We start from the raw sequence: 21,224 nt of genomic DNA, 5'->3' as shown, positions 1-21,224 counted from the left end.
CCGTTGTTAATACATATAAAGATGTACTAGTATTACTTTTGAATGTTGAAGTGTTAACCTTACATGCCTATCCCTATTCCACGGTGCATGAACTTCACTCCACCACATCATAACTCATGACCGTTTGATCTATATCAATCTCTGCTTTTACTACATAACAGAATGGAAAAAAATTCTAAATATTATTCCCTTGAATTTAAATTTTGAATATTGTTAATGTGTAGGGTCCATAAATGTGTTATAACACCAATAAGTAACAAAAGAATAAAGCAACAATAAAACAAAAATAAAAAAAGTGTTTGGTTAAGATGTTTTTGGAGGTTTCATGTTAAAGTTGCATGTGATAAACACACTTTGCAACTTACAAATCCATGTCTTCTCATTGGCAGACAAAAAATACAACTATCAACAATAATTCTGCATCGAGATTGATATGAACATGATACTACATTCCAGTGACACTGCTTCTGGAATGAACAGTATAAGTAATAATCCAACAATCATTGCTAGTGACTGTTCAAACTTGTCAAATCATGTTACATGAACTTTTTTTTTTGTTGAACTCACATAAAATTATGATTACACACAAGAAAATTATGATTAAACTTTATCACAAATTACATGTTATTTGAATTTCATTGAATTCACATAAAAAATAATAAAACTAGAGGAAGCTCAAATGCTGTCCAAAAGTAGAAAAGAAATGAATTCTGACAAAGAAAAGAACAAAAAAGTCCAAACAACAACTCTGAAGCAATTGAGAATTTGATGTGTCTCAAGATATTGAGTTTCTCCACCTTCTAGCATTCTTTTTTATCTGTTCTTCAGAAGTTGGAATGTGATTACCAATATCATGATTCTCTCCATTTGTGATTTTTGTGAGTTTGCTCAGTTTCTTCCACCCACTAGTCCAAGCTGATGTGTGTTTTTGCTTCATCACTTTATCAAAATTCTTCTGCAGATTTTCCATATCATGTTGAAGCTCCAAGTACTTTGTTTTAACACTCTCGAGTTCAAACTTTAGTGTGTTAATGTCTTTCTTAGCTGTTGTCCATCCTTCTTGGAACGATTGCGGCGTCCCTTCGAGAAGCGTCTTCCTGTTTGTTACCATTGGTTGGTACTGAGATTCAACGCCTCCGCCTCCGCCTCCACCGCCGCTTTTTAGAGAACTGTTGTTGGCTAGTGCATTGCTTATCTTGATTTGCTCAGAGAATAGAACTTGCACTACTACCCTTAACGGAAGCCTTTCGTTTTGAGCAGCGTGCATGCACGCGTCGATGGAGAGTTTTTGACAATCCATTACGCGACAGAGCCGTTTCCTTTCGTGCTCGGTTAGCGTAGGATGTGCCTGAAAAGTGATCATTAATTATAGAATCTAAAAAGTGTATTTGTTCACATTTGAGAAATACTAGAAAAATCGTTCCACTTTACTCTTGGAATCGCGATTAATTACCTTGAGATATGAATCGATAGCTCGGTATAGTCCATCATCAGAAACTCGAGCCGATTCAGGTAAAGCTTCGGCGAGAACCTGAAACTTTGTCAATGAAAGGTTCCTATCTCTAGATACCTCTGTAAGATAACTGTCCACAAGTCTTGCCACTCTTGCCTTGGCATTCAAGTTACTTCCAACATGCTTGTGATCAGAAAAGGTTTGTCTACTTGGACTACAACCTTCAGTTTGTTCTTGAATAAGAAAATGCTCCAAAAGCCTCTGAACAAGATCCACATCAAACTTAGTCTCGCTTTTATCGTAGCAAGGAATTAGAAGATCGGAAAGTGTAGCTTGCTCGAATTGCATTCCAACTCTTTTCTCTAAATCAGTAATCAATGCGTGCGCAACCTGTTACAGATAGTTTGAGACTTGTTAGAATAGAATCAGTTGAATATTGTTTAAGATAGTTATGATTATGATTACAATCGCTAACGCAACCTACCTTTAACATGTTTGCCATTCTCAGAAGCCTGAGAAGGAAGCTACACGAGACGCTGTCTTTCTGCGGCGGAATTATGCTGATGAGACTTTCAATAACCATCCTTTGATCCTTAGTTTGAAGACTTGAAGTTTCATCTCTAGTTCCAGCAACAATCATATGAAGTCCACCTTTCCAGCTACCATTATCGCCGCCGCTACTAAAACTACTACTACTGTTGATGCTTGTTTCCTCTCCTTGGATTGAAGTCTCGTTCGCCGCCAATCCTGGTAGCCATTTAGTTGCATAATGCATTATCCCAGCGCCGATCAGTTCGAATCTCATACCTTTCACCTTAATAGCAGTAATGACTCTGACAAAGTGATCAATCCTAAGGATCGAAACATCTTCAAACCACCAATCAGGAGGAACCAGTTGGTTCCTACTCGGGCTCGAGTCTTTCATTTCGTTCCAACTCGGGCTTGAAACTTTCTGTGCCCTTCCGGTATACGACCACCTTATTCCTTTTGGATTAGCACAAGCTTTCCAAGCGATAGACTCGCTGCATCTTCGAACGATTTGAAGATTTTCTGCCCACGGTGACAACTTCTCCGAGTTCTTCAACACGATGATAGAGTCTCTCCACGAAGACAAAACAACATAGCTAAGAAAAGCTTCGGTTTTGAATATAAGATTCCCTTCTTCTAGATCCTCAGTCATTTCAAGATACTCAGAAGCACATCTTAGGCCAGAAATGTTGCTTGCTGTCAAATCAATGGCAACTCCATAGCAGAATTTGGCTGCAAGTTCAAAAGCTTCAGGCCCTCCCGGTAGATCATCCATGGCTATCTTATTCAACTCGGGCTCGCGAGAATCATATAGCATTCTGTTCAGCTTTCCACTTCTAGATAGCAAAGGATACTTTCACAAAAAGCAAAGTTCATCAAATTCAACACAAAATAGTTCAAAAACACCGCAGGTCAGTAGTAACTTTTCGGTCTTAACCTTCCGATTTCGGAAAGTAGCCTTGGTAATCAAGAGTTCGACCAGAAGGTAAGTAAAGTCAGACCAATAATTGTTTCAGCCAGGTTTCAAAATCAAATTCTTAACGATATTCGTATATAATAAACCTTATACAGAAATAGCAGATAAACAGGTAACAAAGGTAGATACCTTGTGCAAGTAGAAGTTGGCTTCACCAATTTGGACATGAAGATCACTTGGAATATCAGCAGAAACATACCTGCATGTAAAAGAGATGAAAAGTTCAATAAACTTACATAAAATGGATAAATCAAAAGCTAAAAGCAAAAATAATAAGATAATTGATTAATTGAGAAGTTTGAATAAAACATTAACATACCAAGAGTTGGCTCTTTGATAAAAGCCTTCAATCTTAACACCATGTTTGGTTGAGGTAAGAACATCACCTCCATATTCCCTTCCATTTGGTGTTACACCTTCTGATTCCCACATGCTGAAAAACAAATCAGATTCACAATAATGTGATTCTTGTACTAGGCTAAATATAGAAGCTTTGAGTGAGAGAGAGAATAAAGGTAAAGATCAAAGTTTATATAAAGGAGTAGCAACCCATATTGGGTGTTTGGACTTATCTCAAAAATGTCATTTTCTATATTTATTTCATTCTCAATTTCACAATAAGTTGAGTCAAAATGAACATATTAAGAGTGTTGTTGATAATGATGTATGAGTTTCTATTTCATTCTTTTAGCTTTGTGTAATATTTAAGTACAAAATATTTTTCTTTTTAGGCTTGAGATTGACCATACATGTCTCTAACCAATTATGAAAAATCTAGAGAGGAAAGCCATGGTCCTACAGAACATGCTCCCAACCACACATAATCTATGTTGAAGATTAACTGTGATGTTTTTTTTTCTTCCAAGCAATTATGTAGCAAAAGTTTTTAAAGATATGAGCTCTTTAACTTTTCTAGAAAATGTTAGCTATGGATTTTTGAGTGTGTGAGCTAATAGATTGAAAAATGCACGAAACTAAATGATAAAATAATTTAAATTAAGTAAAAATGTGTTTGATAGATTCTGTGCTTAGATAATAGCAAGTTGAACGTGAACGCCACGTATCTTCAATATATTTTTGGCTTTAAAAGGAAGTCCATTAATCTTTTAGAAAATGAATTTGAGTTTATACCAAAACTATATTAAAAGATGTTACCACGAGGGAAGGCATAATGTCTCTAAAAGATAAAGGTAGGGGATAATAATGAGTTATAGGTGTTGGTGTAAGCCTTAGAGACTAATAGTTTTATTAGAATTTGATATCTGTATCAAATTATCTATTAATAGTAATAAGTCATTTCTTTCTTATGCTTAATTTTTTAAAATAAAAAAGTCCTAAAATAGTTAGTCAGCTTAAGTGTGACTTAATCATTAGATCTTATTAAACATAAAGACATTATTATTAAAGTATTTGTAGTCGAGCTTTATTGAAAAATGACATAACATTAAATTAGTGAGACTATTATATGGATAGACGGATGATCACATCTCATGAATTATATATAAAGAGTTATCAAGTCTTCACATAAATTTGAATATTAAGAGTAATATTTACACTGGATTGATCTATCACGAGAATACTTTATAAAAAATTATGCAAGTGTCATAAATTATTTTCAGGATGATAGTGGTGTATACAACCCTTTGACCTGAAACTACTATGAACCCTAGATGTGGAGCCGAGTATTTTATTTCCAATCTAACATTGTCTGTAACAGGAGAGAAACCATCTTTAAAGAAGTTAAATTACAAGTTTTTCCTAATTTTAACATGATTTAACTATGACCCAAATCGAATAGTTATCTCATCAGCAAAAAGTTCTTCAAAGTTTGAGGATGAAACTGAGTCTTCATCATAGAACGATGTAAGTGTGTGGGAAGGTCTATGGGAAGAAGAAGGTATTGAATGTTCGAGTGTAAGAGAAGGCAAAAACATAGATGGAAGCCAAGAAAAGATCCTGATTTGAATAAGGCATTGACAATTTTCGATGGAAGGAAGGAAAGAAGTTCTGAAAGTGATGGAAATTTTTTGGGAATGAGAGATCCAGGTGTAAGTGGAGGGGCCCCACATGATGTAGACTTTGACGTTCACAAGTCCCAAAGTCATGTTGGTGCAAGCTATAATCAAAAGTCAATGGGAGAGAAAACAAAGAAGTTAGGGTTTCAAGTAGAAGATTATATTATTCATTTGGATTCGTTGGGAAATTGTAGGTGTGTGGGCCCATAAGAAGTTTGCTTTGACCCAATATCTTGCAGTCCATATGGCCTTTGGGCCTTGGATGCTAGAAGGCCTAATAAAAAGAAAACTAACTCAGGGCACAAAGAGGATTCAATTGAGTATTAATTCAACCATTCGTACTTATCAGCTCTTCTGGCCCCAAGACCTAAACCTAGACTCAAACCAAATTCTTCCTAACCATAAATTCAAACTGGTCTTCAATCTCTAACTTCATCATATCCAATTGAAACCCCAAAAGGCTTTTCTAGTGTTTCAATCTTATGTCGTCGAATCAACATCTGACTCAGATGTGCTCCAAAGGAACATGAGATTCAGGAACAACTTCGAGAAAGATGTCACAAAGAAAGATTGGAATTCAATCAATGTTTCGGGCATATCAGGAACATAATCAGATGAAATGTTCAAAGAAGCTATCAGAGAAATGGAGTTCATGGATGGTAACACATTGCAACTTTCAAAGAAGAAACATAAGAGAATTAATTAGTATAGCCTCCATTAATATAAGAGGGTGTGGTAGTGTATTTAAGAGGAAAAGTCTTAGTCAAGTTTTTCGCAAAGGAAATGCCGACTTGTGCTTCGTCCAAGAAACAAAAGCTACTCAAATGAATGATCTTTTAGTGCGTGGATTGTGGGGAGATCAAAACTTTGAATGGTAAAAAATCACTTTGTAGGTCAATCATGATGGCTCTTAACAATGTGAAGGTCGGGAGTATTTTTTGCATAATACAACTTTAAAGGGAAGGATTTCTCGACATCAAAGCAATATGGAAATGTACCCATTGTTATCTTATTAACATTTATATTTCATGTAGTTTATCAGTTAATATGAGTATGTGGGCTGAAATTATCTCACTGAAACAAACTTTAGAACCAGGGAATGGTTACTAGTAGGAGATTTTAACAATATTAGATACTCTAGGGAGAGGAAATGAAAGAGTCTTAATGTTAAATTAGGGGAAATGGAGGAATTTAATATGTTCATAAATTCTATGGAGCTTAAGGATGTCCCAATACTAGGTAATATATTCACTTGATTCAGATTAAATGGGATAACTTGTAGCAGGCTGGATAAGTTCTTAGCTTCCCATGACCTAGTTGATAAATGGAAGATTGTGGCTCGAGAAATAGGACCAAGGGATATTTCTGATCATTGTATTGTTTGGATTAAATATGGAGACCTAAATTAGGGACCAAACCCTTAAAATTCAATAAGTGTTGGTTTGAACATGCCAAATTCTCACCCTTTGTCAAGAGGGAGTGAGAGCTCATCCATCTAGTAGTAAAAAAAGAAATTATGGTCAAAGAAAAACTCAAACACCTTAGAGACTGCTTAAGAACCTAGAACAAGGAGGTTTTTGGCTGGATATACCTAAATCTAGATGGTGCAATAAATAACCTGAACTCATCTGACAAACTTGTATCCAAACCTAACCATTCATTGAATAAGGAGGATTTCAAGAAGAGAATAGAGTGTCAAAAAGTTGTATGGGATAAACTTTGCCTTAAGGAAAGCCTATTAAAACAAAAATCTAGACAAATATGGATTCAAGAAGGGGACCAGAATTTAAAGTATTTCTACGCTTTGTTCAAGGATAGAGCTTGGAGAAACTCAATCATTTTGGTTTAAACATCTACGGGAATGGTTGAATGTGTAGTGGAAGTTAAAGAAGTTGTGAATTGTCATTTTGAAGCTAGGTTCAAAGAAAGTAATGTTGTTAAGCCTAACCTAGAAGGTATTGAATTCAAGAAATTATTAATGGAAGAAAGATCGTAGTTGGAGAGATAATTCACCAAGAAGGATATTAAAGAGGTATTACAGGAATGTGATGGAGACAGGAGTCTAGGACCCAATGGATTTAACTTTGACTTCTTCAAGAAGTGTTGAAGCATAATTGGTGAGGATATTTCAAATATTGTGCTAGAATTTTACTCAACATGGATCATGCCAAAAGCTATGTGTGAAAATCTAAATTTTACCCCTAGATTTCATAATCATTTGGATCCTAGACATCATTCATGCATAGCTAACCTCAAGATCAAGATATGTCTGGTTTTGTTTCATCTGTGAATTAGGGTTTCCCTCAAAGAGATCAAAGGATTGATTAGTCAAAGTTTTGGATTGATCATCAATAAATCAAGTTATCATACACTCAATAGATCTATCTCCATCAACAAATAAGTGCATTGTGGCCTAATCACAAGTGCATCAAGCTTCACTTTCATATGGCTCACCAATTAGGGTTTCTCAGCAACATTCATTTTCATCTGAGAATTTTGATCAAGACATGATATCAAGACTTGAGACATGACTCAACACACTCAAGTACATCCTTATATCCCATCCATGATATTTAATTGGCTTAAGATTTTGAATTCATTGAAGATCAAGAAATTCAAATTCATCTGATACACAACCAATACACTACAAAGTCAAACCTTTAACTATTGAGGTTTATGATCAAATATGAACTTCTCAAGTTAAATTTCATTAAGATATGTTTAATTGTTGAATTTGATAAATAAAAATCAAGAGAATTGAGGTTACTTGCAAAAAGGGCAATCTTGAAGACATTGAAAATTTCACTAAGTATCCAAATTTCATGTCAAAAATGGAAAACTTCTCAAAGCCACAACTTCCAATCCAAGCATCCATTTTATTTTCTCCAAAGCAAAAGTGAAATATCTTGTTCCATACTTCAAATTTGTACTAGAGGGTTTATTCCCTAAAAGTGCACGGATTTTGAGTTATGAGGTCATGAAGTTGGTGTCTCAAGTTGAAACACTTAGAAAATTTTCAAGTCAACTTTGATCCCTAAAAAGTAATAAACTTTGGAGCCAGTTTTCATTATGATCCACTTTGATTCATCAAAAACTCAAAACACGAAAGTTGTAGATCATGTCTTGGGATTTTCAAAAAGTACAAGTACGTTTTTTCCCATGCATGAGCTATAAGTTTCGAAAATGAGAAGTTAGGGTTCCAAACATAAATTTCAAGTCATGTTCATAATGAATTCCTGGAGGAAAACCATTTCAAATGTGCAAATCCCTTGATTACAGGTCCTTTTGTGTACAAATCTCACTATAATCAGAAATTTAAACAAGTCTTTGATGCATTACACAAAGAATTGAGCCTTTATCCATTTCACCATGCCATTTTTGAAACATTTTGCATAAAGCTTGATATCCATTTGCATAAAGGATCACTTTTCAACAACTCTTGCATTGAGCCTCTAAATTGTTTCCTTTGATCACACTTAGTCTATAAAGCTAGAAGCAACCTCCTAGACTTCAGAAAAGCTTGGCCAAGATCCTTAATTCACTCCACCTTTTCATCATGAAGCTAACATGCATTTTTGTGCAAAAAGAAACCAAACATCCAAACCAGCATTCAAATTGAACTAAGATCAATTTCTACAAGTTACTTGAGCCCTTTAGATCCTCTATAAATAGAGGGTCAAGCCTCAGAACTAAACACACCAAGAATTGCATCCAAAAACTCCATCGTTGCAACTTCCAAACCTCAAACTTCCAAATTCCATTTCTGTTGAAAATTCTTCAAACCAACCATCCAAACACCTTATAAACATCAAATAGAAGTTGTTCAAACCATTAAAACAAAAATGTAACACCCCCACCATCATTTTCTAACTCTCACTTTGCACACTTGCAAGTTGATTTGGTCAGAAGAATCCAGGGGTTCTCAAGCACAAGTGAGCATTCAAACAGCTTCCTTAGGGTCCAAGCAAGCTCACCAGATCGTTTGTTTATTTCTGGAACCAGTGAAAGAGACATTGGACCTTGCTCTAATAGGTAATATTTTCTTGTTTTGGAAGCCGGTCATACACGCATTGTTAGTGTTTGGTTTCTGAAGCAAAAATGTGGACCCCAAGTCAATTGCAATTTATCATGTGTGTATGTAAAGTTTGGCATGACTGAACATCTAGGTTTAGTTTCTGGTTTTGAGGATCATGTTTCTTACTCTTTGAGTTTCAGTTTAATTAAATTATACCATTAAATTCCTTGTTAAATTTCAAGCAAGTTTGGTCTTTACACTTTTTGATTTGGTTGAGAAATGAGCAAAAATGAAAATCACCAATGTTGAGCTTGAGGTTGAAGATGAAGATGGTGGTGGCACGTGTTTTTCAAATTTCTGAAACTTGTTTTATTATATAATTAATTATTTGCGTTTTATTTACTGGATGTATCACCACCCCATTGGTTAGAGCGTGCGTCTTAAGGCTTTGTGTGTGTGCAGGGTCTAGGGTTCAAATCCCCCTCGCCCCAGACCCATTTTATTCATTTTTTTGCCTATTTATTTTTGTTGTTTTTCATAACTTCAAAGGCTCATAACTTGATGATCCCTAAGCCTTTTTGAGACACCCTTTTTGCTATGTGTTCATAACTTTGTCTATTTTATGACCGTGAAAAGAAATTCTAGGATTGATTTATTTTTCATATACTTATGCTTATCCAAAGTTGGTACCTTTTTAGGATTATTTTAGGGTTTCAAATGACCTTCTTTGGTTGATACTTTAATTTTTATTGATCATCATGACTTTTATGAATGTTGTGCATCATATATGAACTTTGTTTGATGTTGTTAATTTGTGCCTCTTGATTTTTGACCTAATTTTGACTTACTTTAATGTATGTTTACATGTTTATATGCTTTGAACTTTGTTACTGTGCCATGAACTTTTGTGCGTTTACTTTGCCATTGATCCATGATTCACATGTCATTCTTTCATGTCTTGTTGAACCTTTGTGTGCATGTATGCCCTTGTGTTTGTCTTTGTTTATATGTTTGCAAATGCTTAAACTTGTGATAACATGTCTTTGTATGACTTGTATGCTTACATGTTCAAACCTTCTGTATGATGTTGAACCTTTGATTGTGATCATATTAAATCCTAACATGCATGTATTGAATACATTAACTTGTTTTCATGATTAAGTTAATGTTACGTCTAAAACATATCTTACTTCATGCATACATGTTCATTCATACTTATTATGACATCCATATACATGTTCATGCATTGTTATGTCATTCATCTTTGTTTCTTCATGATGATATATTCATGTCATTCATATTCACGTTAACTTTATACATCTTTGATTGATGGTGTTGTATCTTTGTTCATGTTCACATGTTGTACATATGTGTTTACATACCATGCTTGATATTGTTATGATCATGCTTCCATATATTTGTATTGATGTCATGTGTGGACATCTTCTTCATTTGCTTATCTTTGTAAATGTCATGATTGAACATCTTTTTATCATGTGTTTACCTTTGTGAATGTCATGCTTGAACATCTTCTTCAACCTTGTTTTTCCTTGTTGATGTCATGCTTGAACATCTTCTTTACCATTTGTTTATCTTTGTCGATCTCATGCTTGAAAATCTTCTTTATCATGTGCTTATCTTTGTTGATGTCATGCTTGAACATCTTCTTCATTTACTTATCTTTGTGGATGTCATGCTTGAACATATTTCTTTACCATTTGTTTACCTTTGATGTCATGCTTGAACATCTTCTTTATCATATGCTTATCTTTGTTGATGTCATGCTTGAACATCTTCTTCATTTGCTTATCTTTGTTGATGTCATGCTTGGACATCTTTCTTTACCATTTGTTTACCTTTGATGCCATGCTTGAACATTTTTCTTTATCATTTGCTTATCTTTGTAGATGTCATGCTTGAACATCTTGCTTATAATTTATTTATCTTTTTTCCCAAATCCAAGGGAAAGAACTCTTTATTGACTTAATGCCATAGGTAGTTTAGCAATCCCTAGTTCCCTTTTGACCTTGTTAGAGTCATTTTCACTTTCAACTTAGATTTAAGTAAAAGTTTGTAACTCTTGTAAGTGTGTTTGTTATGAACACTTACTCCCCCCTTTGGAACCTTGATCACTATCAAGTGTTCTTTCACCCTTAGTTAGGTGAACTACGGTTGCTCTGATTCCATCCTTATAAGGATACGTAGGCACATGACCGCGAAGTTTTGGCGAGCAAACTTAATAAAACCTTTAGGTCCTTCCCAATAAATCATTTCCAAACAATAGAAAACAAACAATAACATAACACAAATACTTTCAAAAGGTTCCTATAGGATACTATAGATACTTAGGATGCTAATACCTTCCCTTAGTATAACCAACCCCCAAACCTTAGATCTCTTCGCATTGTTTTTATATTGCACAATTAAAGTTTTATTTGATCTTTTCCCTTTCTCTTGGATAAATTAAAGTTCGTTGGTGAACATTCAATGTTTTGTGATTCAAGTTAATGCAATAGCTTGATACCCGATTCTCACTGCAATAGTATGATTGCACCATTTCTTGTCATAGTTCTAAAAAAAGATAACCCGCGAGATCTAAAAGACTTTAGATCATATGTCTAATATATTTCATGTATAAACTAATATCTAAGTTGCTTGCTACCAAGTTGAAGAAAGTGATAGGAAAAGTTATGTCACCTACTCAGACTGCTTTTGTCTTAGGGCGCCAGATTTTAGATTGTGTGTTGGTAATAAAGGAATAGATAGACCTAGCAAAAGGAGATAAAAAGACCTGCATGATTCTAAAAGTTGACTTTGCTCAAGCTTTTGATTGTGTGTGTTGATACTTTTTGAGGAATATGCTTACTAAAATAGGATTTGGTCCCAAATGGTCAAGATGGATGGAGGGAAGGGTTTTCACAAGTAGTATGTTTGTGCTCATTAATGGTGGCCCTTCGAGTGATTATGAGGTTAGAAGACGCGTAAGGCAGAGTGATCCTCTATTACTATTCCGTTTTTCCATAGTGTCTGAAGTTCTAGAAGGTTTGTAAGGAAAGCATAAGAGATTGGCTTATTTAAGAGCTTTAGGGTTAATAACCAATTGTCATACAACTTATTGCAATTTGTTAATGGCATTATTTTAGTTGCTGAAGGTAATTGGGACAATTTATGGGCAATTAGGCCATTCTTAGAGGATTTGAGTTACCTTTGGCCTAAAAATAATCATGTTCAAGAGTAAACTTTATGGGATTCGTCTAAGATTACACTTCCTCTAGGAAACTTCTCATCTTCTAAGATGTCATATAGATAAAATTCCTTTTAAATTTCTTGGAATTCAAGTTGGAATAATACCTAGAAGACTTGTAGCATGGAAACCAACTCTAATCTCAATAAAAAACAAGTTATCCAATTGGAAAATCAGATTTCTATCTATAGGTGGTAAGGTAACTCTCATCAACTCGAACCTTAATTACCTACATATCTATCAACTCTCTTTCTATAGAGTCCCATTGGGTGTGATAAAATAAATAGTTATCATCCAAAGAAATTTCCTTTGAAATGGTAAATAAGATAAGCAGTACATATGTTGGGCACCTGGGAGAAAGTATGCAAATCCCAAAATAAAGGTGGTATAGAAGTGAAGGATATTGAAGAATTTAATATAGAATTGTTGTGTAAATGGCTTTAGAGGTTTTTTAAAAAGAACATTCCATTTGGGTGGGAATATTGCAACACAAGTATGGTGACTTGAAATAGAATATTTGGATTAAGGAAAAAAAATAAAGAAGATGTAATTTATCTGGTTGAAGAACTTGATCAAAATGGGAAACCCTATTGATCAGAGAAAGATAACTTTTGGAGATTTATTATCATGGAGACTAGGAAGAGGCGTTGACACTTCATTTTTGCAAGGAGGATGGTTAGGAGATTATAACTTGGCAATCCTGTATTTGATTCCCTATAGCCTTTCATCAAATCCAACAGGCAGGGTAAATGAAATGGGGAGTTGGAATCAAGGAGTCTGGTAGTGGAATCTCAGGTGGGAAGAGCATGTTGAATTTTCTAGCCAATTTGTTAAGTAAAAAACATATCAATTAAGAGTTCTAGATGAAGTGATACCTAAAACAAATGTGAGAGGTGAATTTGTTTGGTCCATAAGCTCTGAGAATTAATTCAACGTCAAATTCTATTATGAACACTTTTTGCAGGAAAAATTCCCTAATGTTCCTGATGTTAGATTGAAATAGGTTCTCACAAAAATTTGGAAATCTAAAACTCCTTTAAAAGTGAAGTTGTTTTACTGGATACTTTTCTTGAATAAATTGTCAACTAGGACACAATTGTTCAAAAGAGGGATGCTACCAAATATACATAACAAAGTTTTCCCATTATGCTTCAGCCAAGAGGAGACTTTATCTCACCTGCTGTTTCAATGTGAAAGTTCTAAATGCATATGGTAGATGATCAGTTCATGGCTGGGAACTAGGTTTGTGGTGGAAGATTGTAACATGGAGCACTTCTTGAAATCTAAGTCCCAACTCAGTGGTAGAGTCGCAAAACATGTGTGCTTTGGATGATCACTTATTGGAGAATTTGGAAGAAAATGAATGTTATTCTCTTCAATAAAGAATTTAGTGATGTCAATGAGGTTGTTTTTAACATAAAACTTATATCGTGGTTATGGTCGGTAAGAGGCCCCAATTGTAAGTTCAAATATAACCTATGAAATATTTCAAACTATCCTAATTTTGTACTATAAAAATTGATGTCTGTTTAAAAGGGATAGAGTACCCTTAGTAGTCTCCTTAAATATAATTTATTGCTTTTAAAAATAAAAAATAAGTTAAATAACATATCCGAGAGAATAAGTTATTTCCTTGATATAACATGACAAAATAAGAAAGAAATGTCATTTATAAAAATATGTAAAGACAACATAATAAATATTTTAAAACTCCAACTTCATCAAATTTTAAAAATTAAGCACCAACTTATGAGGTCGTTAAACTCTCTTAAGTCTTAAGTGAACATCTATTTACCTCATTATCCTTAAACGCTTCGTTTTTGTTTTGCTTTAATTGGATTTTGGAAGTTCCAATACTTTTGCTACCATTTTTCTTTTCTTCTTCAAACCTTCTATGACGGAGTTTTGTGAGCATATTTAACAAGGGAAAAAGAGTGAGTATACTTGACAAATAGGGATGGATGACTTAAATGAATGGACTAAAATCTGGATTCTCAGTTATGAACAGTTTGGGTTTGAGAAGTATTTTAATAGTAAAACTCATGAAAACATTGAATTTCTTTTTTAAGTTAAACTCACAACATAATTTAACAATAAATAAGAAATCAATAAATGTCTTCAAAAAATTTAATTTTTTTATCAAATATATCTAGGGGTTGAAATCTACTTTTTAAAGGTGAACAAATAGTCTATGATGGATTCGAATCTGTGCGCATATATTTGATATTCTTACACAATTATCAATTGTTTTAATGAGACAGAAAAAATAAAATAAAGTGAAACAAATATTTATTGGATTGTACCGTTAGTTTAACATAGTATATATATATATATATATATATATATATATATATATATATATATATATATATATATATATATATATATATATATATATATATATTATATATATAATATATATATATATATATATATATATATATATATATATATATATATATATATATATATATATATTTCATTAGGCTGCTTTACTGTAGTGTAACATTTCATTGTATCATTTTATTCATCATCAATAATATTCAAATCCCAATGAACCTTTCTGCTCCAAGATCTGTCATCTTGTAATATGGTATCAAGATACCAAAAGAACCTAAACTCTAATCCTTTTCCATTCACCGCTTTTGCCTTTCCTCTTCAATCTATTTAAAAATCCTCTACCTTCACTCCCACTCCCATGGCCTCCGACCCACCTTCCGACAAAGATGATACATCTCCATAACCCAAAGGACCAAAATCCCCAAAACATCCCTGTGAGAACCTCGATTCAATCTTGGTCGTTTCGTCTCTCAATGACCATAACTACCACCATTGGAGTCGATTGATGTGTCGCCACTCACTTCCAAGAACAAATCCCACTTCACTGATGGAACCCTAATCAGACCTTCCGCCACCAATCCCAATGTTGAGCTTTGGGATCGTGCCAATAGCATGGTCGTTTCTTGGATCAATTGCACCTTATCTCCTCACATCGCCCAAAGTACAATCTATCTTGATTCTGCATTCGATCTTTGGTAGGATCTTCGTGAACGGTTCACCAAAAGTAACCACTTCCGTTTTCTGATCTCTTGCGCGATTTACATTCCGCTAAACAATGTGATATACCTTTATCTCAATATTCAATGACTTAAAAATTCTGTAGGATGAACTTGTGGATCTCCGAGCCACTCCCACATGTTCTTGCCCCATACCCGGCACATGTGACCTCACTAAAGCAGTTCGCCAATACAAACACATGGAATACATCACATGCTTTCTGAAGGGGATGAAAGATTCTTTCCACAATATTCAAACTCAGATCTTACTCCTCGACCCTCTTTCCAATATTAGCCGCGTATACTCGTTGATTTCTCAACAAGAATCCACACACCTCCAGCATCTAGTATTGCATCCACTGTCCTCTATGCCAACAACCCCATAATTCAAATGGACATGGTAAAAGCAGAGGTTCATCGAACTCCATCATGATGTGCATTAATTGTCAAAAGACTAATCACAATGTGGATACCTACTATTTCAAACATGGATTCCCTCCAGGCTACCGCACAAAGAACAACAAGCAGTATTTCTCTACTAATGTCAAATCCAACAATTCTATACAGAAACTACCTAACATCTCCAAAGAAGACTACCAACATCTGCTCCTTTTGCTTCAACAATCAAGGTAAGATAAGGCAAACAAATACGCGGATAACACCATCTCCAATGACACATCCCATGTCATCTCAGGTATCTCTCATCTAGGTAATAATTTAAAGCATTATTCTTTATGGATACTTGACTCCGGGGCATCTGGTCATGTCTGTCCCCACATTCGATGTTTTTCCACCCTTACAATTATTAATCCCATTACCATTCACTTTCCCAATGGTGAAACTATCACTGCCAATTTTTCTAGCTCTATCAACCGTGACACACATCTTCAACTGCATAACACTCTTTATATACATGAATTCAAGTTTAGTTTAATCTCTATTTCAAAACTCTGTCAAACTTTAAAATATGCTATACAATTATCACACAACTCTTGTCACATTCAGGATATGTCTACCAAGACGATGATTGGACAAGTGGTTCAACATAATAATCTTTACATCCTTCATAAAGCACCCACTTTCACTCATCTCATTTGTAATAACATTAGCAATCATACACCTTGTAATAATGACCATACTTCTAATAATAATGTTTTCAATTTGTGGCACCACCGACTAGATCACCCCTCTAAAGAGGTTTTACTCACTATGTCTCACATTTTTCCTTATATCAAATATAATAAAACTATGCTTTGTCATTCTTGCCATCTTGCCCAACAATGTAGACTTGCATTTCCTGATAGTAATTCACATTCTTCTCACATTTTTGAATTAGTGCATATGGATATTTGGGACCCATTTCCACTCAATCTTTAGATGGTTTCCAATACTTTTTAACTATTGTTGATGATTTCTCTCATTATACATGGCCTTTTCTGATGCGTAACAAATCTGAAACTAGAGAACACATTAAACATTTTATTGCTTATTGTCATAATCAATTTTATTGCAACATTAAAACCATCTGTAGTGACAATGGCACTGAATTCATAATGCCCAATTTTTATGCATCATTAGGCATTATTCATCAAAGAATATTTGTTGGAACTCCTCAACAGAATTCTGTTGTTGAGAGAAAACACAAACATCTTTTAAATGTCACTAGATTTCTTTTATTTCATGCTCATCTTAATAAATGTTTTTCGTCTTATGCTGTTTTCCATGCTACTTATTTGATAAATAGAATTTGTAGTCCCATAATAGATAACAAAGCACCCTATTACTTACTCTTCCAACAACCACCATCCTTTGACCACATCAAAACATTTGGATGTCTTGCCTATGCCACAACCTTAACCAGAAACAGGGACAAACTTGACCTAGAACGCGTAAATGCCTCTTCCTTAGACATCCTAATGACCTCAAAGGATTCTTGATATTCAACCTCCACACTAGATCCCCATTCACCTCTAAATTTTGCATCTTTTATGAAAACATATTCCCTTATACCATTCCCACCCTACAACATCCCAACAACAATCATATTGAAACTGAAAAATCCTGACCCTTTCATCTTTGAATTCCTATCCAACACTCAAACCCAACATACCCCAACCTTAACACATGCAACTTCAAATCCCACACCCCTTCCTAGTCCTGAACCAACCACAATACCTACCCCCTCTAATTCCATCAACAATTATGAACCTCAATCTCCTTCAACCTCACCTCCCCCTTCTACCCCCTTGATACCTACCCCCTCTAATTCCATCAACAATTATGAACCTCAATCTCCTTCAACCTCACCTCCCCCTTCTACCCCCTTGATAATCGTAGAAAATCTACATGATCTATTAAACTGCCTGCATATCTATCTGATTTCGTATGCAACACCTCTCATACACCTATACCTTATGACATTTCTAAATTCATCACATACTCTAACACTTCATCCTCACGTCACACGTTCCTTTTTGCCATAACCACTACCCATGACCCCACATCTTACAAACAGGCTGCCACCCAGCCTCATTGGATCAAGGTTATGGATAATGAAATCCAAGCCCTTACCTCCAACAAAACCTGGATATTCACCAAACTTACCCAGGTAAGAAAACAGTTGGCTGCAAATGGGTTTACAAAACCAAATTCAATATTGATGAAACCATTGAACGACATAAAGCCCGATTAGTCGCAAAAGATTTCATACAAATTGAAGGTATCGATTTCTTTGACACTTACTCTCCCGTTACAAAACTCACTACTGTTAGGTTGATTCTTTTCCTTGCTTCATCTTTAAATTTATATTTTCATCAATTAGATATCGATAATGCTTTTCTTTACGGTGATTTGGGTGAGGAGGTTTATATGTCATTACCTCGAGGCATCACACCAACTCATCCAAATCAAGTTTGTAAATTGTTAAAATTCCTTTATGGACTAACACAATCAAGTCATAAATGGTTTGCAAAACTAACTAATGTTTTAACATCTAATGATTTTCAACAATGTTCTGCAAATCATACCCTCTTTATTCAAAAGTCCATTGATTATTTTACTATGATTTTGATTTATGTTGATAACCTTGTTATTACGTGTAACAATCTCAAGTTTATCAACAACATCAAAGTACTTCTTCAACAACATTTCCATATTAAGGACCTGGGAACTCTCAAGTATTTTCTCGGCATCGAAATTTCCAAATTCAAGGCAAGCATCAACCTCTGTCAATGAAAGTATGTGCTGAATTTATTGTCTCAAACATGCTTACTTGGATATAAACCAGCCACTACCCCATGTCTAGAGAAACAAAACTCACACTCAATGAAGGCACGCCTATATCGGATCCTACCTCCTACTGAAAACTTGTTGGCCAACTCATTTATCTTCTCAATACAAGACCAGATATTGCCTACGTCGTTCAATAATTAAGCCAACACATGAGTCATCCCACCAATCTTCATCAAGCTGCTGATTTTTGTGTTCTCAGGTACCTCAAAAACTCCCCCGCCCAAGGACTTTTCTTTCCATCTTCTTCTCCTCTGCAACTTAAGGCATTCTCTGATTCTGATTGGCCACCTGCCCCCGATACTAGAAAACACGTTACCAGATTCTGTATTTACCTTGGTCATTCTCTGATTTCATGGAAATCAAATAAACAATCGACAGTATCTCGCAGCTCCACGGAGGCTGAGTATCGTGACATGCCCTCGACGATTTGCGAATTACAATGGCTCCACAACATCCTCCAAGAACTTTGAATACCCTTCATTCAACCACTCCTTATGTATTGTGATAACGCCTCCGTTATACACATTGCCAACACTTCCTCTTTTCACGAGCCAACACAACATATCGACCTAAATTGTCATATCGTTCGTGAAAAACTTCAACATGACCTCTTCCGTTTGCTGCATGTTCCTTCCTCTTAACAAATGGTCGACATCTTCACTAAGCCCCTTGACTTAAAGGTTTATGCTGTATTTTGTCTAAGCTTGAAGTTTATATCATATTCCCTCCCGCTTATGTGGGTATTGGATTGGACCGTTACTCTAAGATAGTATATATATTTATTAGGCTACTTTAGTGTAGTGTAACATTTCATCGTATCAATTTATTCATCATTAATAATATTCAAAGTCCGATGGACCTTTCCGCTCCAATATCTGTCATCTTGTAATAACATTTAAAAAATTTATTGAATAAATTATATATTTAACTTTTATATAAATTAAATACATCAGTTATTTAATATATTTTATAGTATAATTTTCATTTATAATAATGACAAAAATATTAATTAACATTATACTACTTACTGCATATATATATATATATATATATATATATATATATATATATATATATATATATATATATATATATATATATATATATATATATATATATATATATATATATATATATATATATATATATATATATATATATATATATATATATATATATATATCAAAATTATAAGTATATAAATTTTAAAAATTTAGGATATAGAAGTTGTTTGAGATACATGCTATTCAAATAGAATCTTGAACAACCCGGAGATCAAAACTTATTTTGAATGTAATCGTCACAAAAAATGAGAGATACTTATACAAATTACCCCTCTATTTAAAAAATAAAGTTAATTTTTTTTCAAATTATAAATAAAAAATAAAATGTTAGTCTATTTATATTGTTCCAAGAGCTTATCTTTTTCAAGAACTATTTTTGTTGTATTTAATAAAATTAAATACAAGTTATATTTAATTTGATCTCCATCTTATTTTTCTTCATAACAAGCAATTAATGAAAAATTGTTTTTATCTTTTCTCGTGAAATTTATTCCAAAGAAAAGACAAAGTCATATATTAAATTGTCATGTATTCATTATTTTAACAAATATAAATAGTTTATGTTAAAAAAAACAATATAAATGATTTTTTCTTATAATTTGAGATGAAGGGGTTATGTTATTAAAAACATATTTTTCCACAACTTTGTAAATCAAACTATACTCAATTAAAATGTTTTAATATCAAACTTTATATGCATAAAACTAAAATGAGTAATTGAACAAAAATCTTGATCTTTCAAGCCTAAATGGGCCATGGGCCTATTTTTCAAAATTTTCAAACAAAGTAATTAATTGAAAAGTTAAGTAGATATATCTTCTCAATAATAGATAACCTATGTATTTAATTTATATAAAAATTAAATATATTAATTATTAAATAAATTTTAAAATTAATATTTATTTATATATGAGACAGAAGAGATACACCTGTTTATTAGAATAGTTTTAAAGTACTCATTAACCTTTGTCTATTGTAATTTGTGTATGTAAAAATTAATCTTCAAAAAAGTATAATTTCAATTAAATAAAGGCATGGTATTTCATCAGTCTTATATATATGGGTGTTAGAAATCCAAGTTTTTTTGTGAAAGAAATCAAAGTTTTATATTCATATTTTAATGGTCAAACTCAACAACTCATAAAAAGTATTAAACTCAATAACTTATAACACATATACATTTTGATGAGCACATGCAAGACCTGAAAAATGGAACAAAAACTGTAAACAAGAAGAAGAAAAGGGAAGGGTTTCATGCTTACCATACATTGATTTTCAAGGAGAAGATTTTGATTCTTGATGTAAAGGAATGACCAAACTCTAATGTGAGCAATAGAGATGATGTTCTTCCCAATTTACTTCTTGAATGAGGATGATCCCTTATATGAAGGGTTCAAATGAGATGAAGAAGTGTGAGAGTAAAATTTGAGAAACAATGAGAAAGGAGTTTTTCAAATTCTGTTGTGAGTTATTTAAAAGATAAATATGACTATGAGTCTTACTGTTAGAGTACTAGATATGTTTTATATTTGAGGAATGTTAGTCTTAACAGAATTTATAAGATTAACAGTGTTTTTTAATA

General features: G+C 33.6%; 1 protein-coding gene across 5 annotated transcripts; it reads right to left on the bottom strand.

Annotated features, from left to right (window-relative positions):
* Positions 1–572: 572 nt before the first annotated feature.
* LOC127106338 (root phototropism protein 3) lies at positions 573–21,106 on the bottom strand. Of its 5 annotated transcripts, none has more exons than XM_051043642.1 (7): positions 20,905–21,106; positions 14,027–14,123; positions 3,277–3,390; positions 3,087–3,156; positions 1,938–2,834; positions 1,454–1,843; positions 573–1,348 (listed from the first exon to the last, which is right to left on the bottom strand). In XM_051043642.1, the coding sequence occupies exons 2-7, from the start codon at positions 14,029–14,031 to the stop codon at positions 776–778; spliced, it is 2,049 nt and encodes a 682-aa protein (XP_050899599.1). In that variant the 5' UTR covers positions 14,032–14,123; positions 20,905–21,106; the 3' UTR covers positions 573–775. The 5 variants fall into 5 exon arrangements, with proteins under 5 accessions (XP_050899599.1, XP_050899600.1, XP_050899601.1 ...); XM_051043643.1 differs by having other exon boundaries at positions 14,027–14,120; XM_051043644.1 differs by having other exon boundaries at positions 20,910–21,106.
* Positions 21,107–21,224: the final 118 nt, after the last annotated feature.

This window comes from Lathyrus oleraceus, chromosome 7, assembly GCF_024323335.1.
Source record: "Lathyrus oleraceus cultivar Zhongwan6 chromosome 7, CAAS_Psat_ZW6_1.0, whole genome shotgun sequence".
NCBI classification, from domain to species: Eukaryota; Viridiplantae; Streptophyta; class Magnoliopsida; order Fabales; family Fabaceae; genus Lathyrus; species Lathyrus oleraceus.
This window is presented reverse-complemented; position numbering and strand designations above follow the sequence as displayed.

Coding starts and splice junctions, on each gene's coding strand:
- LOC127106338 (XM_051043642.1), bottom strand. Junction 2,835..3,086: donor CCAACTTCTACTTGCACAAG/GTATCTACCTTT, acceptor TTTTTGTGAAAG/TATCCTTTGCTATCTAGAAG. Junction 1,349..1,453: donor CTATCGATTCATATCTCAAG/GTAATTAATCGC, acceptor ATCACTTTTCAG/GCACATCCTACGCTAACCGA.